The 7,067-nt window shown below is 34.6% G+C and overlaps 1 protein-coding gene across 1 annotated transcript; it reads right to left on the reverse strand.

Moving 5' to 3' along the window:
• Positions 1–785: 785 nt before the first annotated feature.
• LOC140961381 (nuclear transcription factor Y subunit C-3-like) lies at positions 786–4,298 on the reverse strand. The gene is made up of 3 exons (XM_073419870.1): positions 4,193–4,298; positions 1,553–2,369; positions 786–1,094 (listed from the first exon to the last, which is right to left on the reverse strand). The coding sequence occupies exon 2, from the start codon at positions 2,325–2,327 to the stop codon at positions 1,557–1,559; it is 771 nt and encodes a 256-aa protein (XP_073275971.1). The 5' UTR covers positions 2,328–2,369; positions 4,193–4,298; the 3' UTR covers positions 786–1,094; positions 1,553–1,556.
• Between the last annotated feature and the right edge of the window lie 2,769 nt (positions 4,299–7,067).

Genomic DNA, 7,067 nt, shown 5'->3' on the forward strand with positions numbered 1-7,067 from the left:
TGTCAATAATAGTCATGCAAAATAAATCTATAAGATTTTGTGAAAATCTTTAGAAATATTTGAGATTCTAAATATATCAACTCCACAAATTATGTAGCAATTTTGTTTTGTTTTTGTTTTTGTTTTTTTTACCATTTTTGTGGCACACATGTTCAACTATTTAAAAATTAATCGATGGTCTTGGGCTATATCTTTTGTTTTAATTTAATATTATAATTAATTTTATAAATTATGTATTAAAAATGACAAAGTAAATTCTATATCGGCTAAAAAAATGAAGAGGAAAAGAAAATTTTATATAAAGAAATGAGATTTGAAAGAGGTAAGAGAGATGAATAGAAATATGATTGAACGGTGAGAAAAAGAGAAGAGATGGAGAAAAATAATAATTATAAGTTTATCTAAATCTTTAGGTTCAAGCAAAATAATCAAATCTTGGCATCTTATCACTGTACTTTATGCTTCAATATTTTTATTTTAATAACTTTCATGAAGTCATTACATCTTTCATCAGTTAAAAGGATATTTTCATTTAGATTAGTAATATAAACATATGACACAATCAATTGATTTATCTTCTATAAATTTAATTTATAGTGTATATATATATATTAAATAATGGTCCTTTGAAGAAATTACTTGATCTCTTGGCTTACAATATTCAATTGCACTATTTTTATATATGAGATATTCATTTATATAAATTAAAAAAAAAAAACTAACAGAAGAATTAATAAGAACATAAAATTTCAGAAAAGCGCAACGAAAGTATCAACGCATAACAAGTTATGAATAACCAACCATTGAAATTTGAATATTTGGCTACTCCGGAGCATGATCCACTACAAGAAAATAAGCACAGTGTTCGATTGTAAGGCAACACCACAAAGTTCCACACATCCAACGTTAAATTATTATCCCAAAAAAAACTAGGATTCAAGATACGCTATATAGTAGACTGACAATACTGCCAAGATGGTAAATACTATGCATGCATTTCTGTATCTAGAGGTGGTCGTGCATCAGCCTGACTACAAACTTCACATGATCCTCTTGAGCCACCGAAATCAAGAAACTCGGTTCCGCAATAGCTTCTGCAAATCAATAAGCTGTATTAGTTTATTGGAATTCAATAAATAGCATGTATCCAGCCTATAAATGGTAATAGTAACATTGGACGTATTAAAAAATACAATGTTAAACTGGAAAGTGGAAAGACAATTTGCTAGTCTGAACGGGCCATGGCAAACATTCTATCAATTACCAAACTTGAACTAATAGAAGAAACGGTTCGAGTAATCTAACCACTGAACCAGGTTATCTTAAGAATGGAACCTTGTAACTGAAAGATAGATCACACAGAGAGCATCAATCCAGTTCCTAGTCCTAAAGAACTGACATGCCGCAATCATGGAGATTAAAGGTTAAAAAACACGGAAAAATGAATTGATAACAACAGATATCAAGAGAATAAGCCAAGGATAGTAAGAGCAATTAACAGAACTTAGGTTTCTAGATGGCGCACACACTAGAAATTATGTGGATACCAAACCTGCTTAAGAATCTGCAGGCGGCGGAGGTTGTTGCGGCCACATTGGCTGACCCATATAAGGAGGAGGTTGTTGACCATAAAGAGCTGGATCCACAGGCTTCCCCATGAACATCTCTGGAGTGCCAACTGGTGGTGTAGCTGGTGGTGCCATATAATAGTAAGGATGCCCTTCAGTAGGATCTCCAACAGGAACTGGTCCTCTCGGCATTGAAGCAAGAACCTCATCTTTCAAGTCCTCCCGAGGTACAATGTCAACCAAGAAATCAAATATGTCGGTCCTTGTAATTGCTGCAGCAATATCATTTTTCTGAAGTGTCCTCCTTTTGTTCTCTTCAGTGTGGTTCCATGCACGTAGTGTCAACTCAAGGATGAACATCTCACAGGCTCGTGCAAAGATAACAGGTGCTTCAGCTGAGATCATCCTAACATCTTCATCAGCTTTCATTATCTTCTTGATTCTAGCCAGTGGCAGGCTATGGTTCTTAAAGTCGGTTACCTGATCAATGTCTTCATATTGGCTGGCCCAAAAATTTTGCAGTTGCTGTTGCAATTGCTGCTGCTGATGTATGTGCTGGTAGGCAAGATGATGTTGTGCCATCTGAGCTGGAGAGGCAGAAAGACCACCAGCTTGGGGGGATTGAATCGATCCAACCGGTGCTGGAGAGGAGGTTCCAGCCATTTGATTTGCTGGATAAGACATCATGCCATATGGCATCTGAACAGAGCTGCCCACCACCCCAATACCCGGCGACTGTCCAATTCCTTTCTGCTCCATTACAAATTATAATCTTCAGAAAACTTTTAATCTTCAAACTCCCTAAAATCACCAGTAACACATGATAAGCACAACACTCCAAATTTTTAAAAATTTAAGAATTGAATTTCTGATTGACGGCCTTTATCAATCAAGGTTCAGCATCACTATACCTTCAGCAACACAGGACACGGGTCTCTCCAATATTGAACAGTCAAGATTAGCCACAGAATAATTTTATAATGCTATCAAGAGACAGAGCATGAAAAGTGCTTGAAACAAAGACAATGCCCCTGAAGCACAAAAATACGATAAAAACCAACATGAACCCTCCACATGATGAAACATTACAAAGATGCAAGACATGGATAAACAGAGTACTTCCATACTGTTAAACCAAACGACTAAAATGAAAAATTCGACTGTGATGGAATCCAAACGTAATCTTAATAAAAACAAATGGAAACTAAACAGTTCTTTAAGGAATCTGATACATTTTCAATTATAGAATATGTGGTTATGTTTACGTATCTTATCTCATACACATTGGAAAATTCAAATGGGTAAAATAAGGAAGAATTATAAACACATATGCATACCCCCTCAAGAAAATATACAAATCTCTACAACCAAGGAAAAGATGAAGAATAAAACAGTGTTATGATTTGCAAACCTGTGGAACATGCTCGTTTTTCTGGAAAACTAAAATGTAAAGAACAAGAGACCTCAATTTCAGATATCTAAATCTCAGTTTGCCTCTCATGCTTGACAACAAATTACGTATTATAGAACTTAAAATCAAAGAAAAACGTACAACAAAGTTCCCAAGGCCAGCTGGCCAGGCCAATGATGCTTCCGTAAATTCTCACTCCAAAGACATAGATTGCTTCAGAGCTTCAAAATGGAAGTAACGGATGAGAATAGAACTAAAGGTTACCCATTTTATCCTTAGTTTCCGAAACAAACTAACGTACGAGTCATTTCATAATGCAGACATGTCACTAAGAATACTTCAATCGTGTCTCGCATGCAACCACGGTAGTTAATGCACCAGCTCATTTACGAGAAATCGTTTGTTCAATGTATTAAATGCTACCTGAACATTTGACTGCACATTGCACGTATAAAGCACTCGAAACTGATCTCTTTGTCAAAATTTCTTTAAGGACCACGGAAACAAATTTATTTTGTACAAGTAGAACAATTATTTGGAAACAGCTATGAAAAAGCACAAAAATTGAAACTATAAGCAACCAAATGGCAAGAATAAAAAGGAGAAACTCTATCACAAGGAACTAATCATGACAAAAAAGGATGAAGATCATGCCCCAGGTCCAAACCTGTGCAAACCGCGATTGTAGAAAAGTAATAAAACATTTAACTGCACGTTCTGATTAAAGAAAAGTAGTAAAAGTGGAATCAATTATGTGCATCTATGTTTCAAGTTATCAAGTATCAAGTTAAGGACTCACGCCTTATACGTATTGATACTAATAATTTCCCCCCAGGTGCAAAGAATTAGGACTCCTCACTATCTTGCAGAAATTAAAACTCATCTCCACGCTCCATTTCTCTTCTCGCATATAAATAATCATACCAAAAAATCAACTCACTGTATTTTGCAAGCATGTATAGGTACGTAGTATTATAGAAAATTAACTTACAACGGTTAAACAAAAAAGAAACAGAATCAAAGTAGATAAAAATCGGAAAAAAAAACCCACAAATACAAAAACAGGAACAACCATAGTTGAGCAAAAAATCAAAATCAAATCTGGACCTTTTCAGCAATAAAAAATCTCTGAACTAGACATAAAACAATAACTTTCTGATAAAAAAAAAAACTGTAGTTAATCCAAAGTGAAGCAAAAGATTTGGGCTTTTACCAGGTCAGTTGAAGCTGGAATTTGTGATTGAAATGGAGCTTCGGGAATGAATACCTAATTTGATTGAATCCAGCTGCATTTATTATTTTGGGTTTTAATTAAAGCGCCTTCGGAGGTTAAATAAAACTTAAATCAAACAGCATATCTCATCGGGATGAATATATTTAAATATAGAGTTGATCTCACGGATCTTAACATGTGAGACGTTCAACCCTATCTATATTCACAATAAAAAATAATACTTTTAGCATAAAAAGTAATACTTTTTCATGGATGACCTAAATAAAAAATATGTCTCACAAATACAACCCGTGAGACCGTCTCACACAAGTTTTTACCTTAAATATATTACACCTTGTACAAATTTTTGTTATCCCATTAAATAGCAACAACGAAATCACTATTGTGGTGGTCCTTATTTAAACACTATATTAATTTTAATTTATGTCGAGCTCATGGATAGGACGAGGAAGATCGAGTTAATTGAAAGATAAAGATAATACAAATAATTTTAATTGCTAACCCATTCTGATACAATTGGGCAACGTATCAGGTCTCATGGTCCGAGACTGGAGTTAGTCGACACCTGCTGCAACGTCCAAAAAATTTGATCTACGTAACCTAAATGCATGCAATCTAGGGTTTTATTTTAAAATATGTGTTTATTGATTTTTATGCATTTAATGCATGAGTATTGTATGGTTAGAGTTAATTTCACGATTATTTTAAAATTTCATGCATTAGAGTTTTAAGTTGTATTTCGCGTTCGAACGAAGAACGGAGACCGGAGATTATCAAGAAAAATATTTTTCTTGAATGTTTAATTTCATGAATTAATTTTTAGTGTTTTAAGAGTGTTTTTCAAAAATTGGGCCTTGGTGGGTATTTTTACTCGTCGGATCATATTTTAATCGGTACGCAAAATTTATCGATTCGGATGACTTTTTGAGGGCTCGAGTAATATTTTCAAAAACGTACCCAAACGAAATATTTTTCGGTAGTGTTATTAGGCTTGTTAGATTTGTTTTAATGCTAAATGGGCTCAAAACTCTTTTTAATTTTAAATTAAGGCCCATTAGTGTGCTATTTTATTCATTAAACCTAATTAGCAAACCCTAACCCTACTTAGCACTAAGTGGCCGCCCCCTCCCTCATGAGTAGCCTCCTTCATCTTGGTTTTAGTAGCAAAATTCAGCAGCAAGTCGGCCCTTCCATTTTTCTTTCAAACAAGCTTTCTCCCCGCTCCTCCGGTGCTTCCCCGACGCGCGTTTTTTCGAGTTTCTGAGCATTTACACATCAAGGCACACCATGTATCTTTATTTTTGCATCATTCACGTTATATAATTGCTGTTATGTGTGACGTATATGAAGGGTTCATAATCCTTACATGATTGTTACGTTTTTTCTTTGAAGGTTCATGAAAACGATTTCTTCTTGTGCATAATTCACGTTTTCATGTATTGTTGCAAGGGGCTGCCAATTTTCATGATTCCTAAGGGGCGTTTATGTTGTAGGTTAAGGTGACACGATGCTGGAAGTTTGAGGGTGCATAGTCTAGGTGAGGTCTGAATGGTTGTCACTAGGCGGCTAGGGTTTCTTGAGGTTTGGTGAGAATTTGGGTCGGCTCGGTTGAAGGAGGGCTGAACCAGGCCAAGGTGCGATCTAGGAGGGTACAACCGAGGGCTAGGGGAGGTCCATACCCAGCTAGTCTCGGGTAGAAAGGGGGATGATTGGTTGGGGGCCGAGGTACTCGAGGGAGACGAGGCCATGTGTGTTCCCTTGGTGGTTTGAGTGATGCGCTTGCATGGGGCTGAGGACTGGGCTTAGGTCGGTCCAGTAGGGTCCTAGGTTGGGCGAGGAGGGGCTAGTGTGAGGCTGTTCACGTCGGCTTGTAGGCTAGGATCAAAATTTTCAAGGGTTGGTGCACTAGGGTTGCGAGTGTGCACTTGCAGAAATTTCCAGCAACTTTCGGTTATGGTTTGGGGATCATAAGAGGTCTGGAATTACTGGTTTAGAGGCTGATCAAGTAGAGTTAAGTCCTGATTTGAGTTGAGAAAATTTTGGTCAAGTTTCGAGTTGGTTCAGGTTAAAACCGAGACCCCGATCCAAGTTTTAAAACGAATCGTTTTAGTTAGGTGTTTAAGTTTAATTAAAATATTAATTATATTTATTAATTAAGCTCTTATAATTAAATTACTAATTTAACTTTCTAACTTTGAAATTAAGAGGGCTACAAATTTTAAATTCTTTCTTTAATCAAATACTATTTAGTTTAATTAATTAAGTCATAAAAATAATAAATAAAATATTTTATTTGAAGTGGACGTATTTAATTTCTTTATTTTTTCGAATTTTGCTAATTAAAATGCTTAATGTCTTTAATACACTCGATAAGTTAAATTTAACCCTAAAATACTAGAATTTAAAATATTTTAAAATACTAAATTTCTTGACTTAAAATAAAAATTAGAATTTTTAATATTTTAATCGTCTCGGGTCTCCTTTTCCTATTCTTCATTGAATATTCGTTTGAAAACTAAACTAATGAAAACATCTTAATTATAATAAAATTTCATAATAAAATAAAAATATCTACTTTTGAAATGATTTAATGCATACCATGTATTGCTTTAATTATTAACTAAATAAATTAATTAATTCAATCATGCATGTGGTTTACGTATACTGGGTTTTGAGCACTACATTATCAAACTCGAGTCGAACTTGGACCAAAATTATTTTTTTCGATAGTTCACGAGCCTTTAATTTTTATCAATATAATATAATTATATATTAAATATATAAGCATTTCGAGTTTTCGGACTTTTCGAGCTTTCAAACATTCATTTTCGAAACTTAATCTTAATGTCTATAT

The sequence above is a fragment of the Primulina huaijiensis genome, chromosome 16, assembly GCF_012295235.1.
Source record: "Primulina huaijiensis isolate GDHJ02 chromosome 16, ASM1229523v2, whole genome shotgun sequence".
Lineage (NCBI taxonomy): Eukaryota > Viridiplantae > Streptophyta > Magnoliopsida > Lamiales > Gesneriaceae > Primulina > Primulina huaijiensis.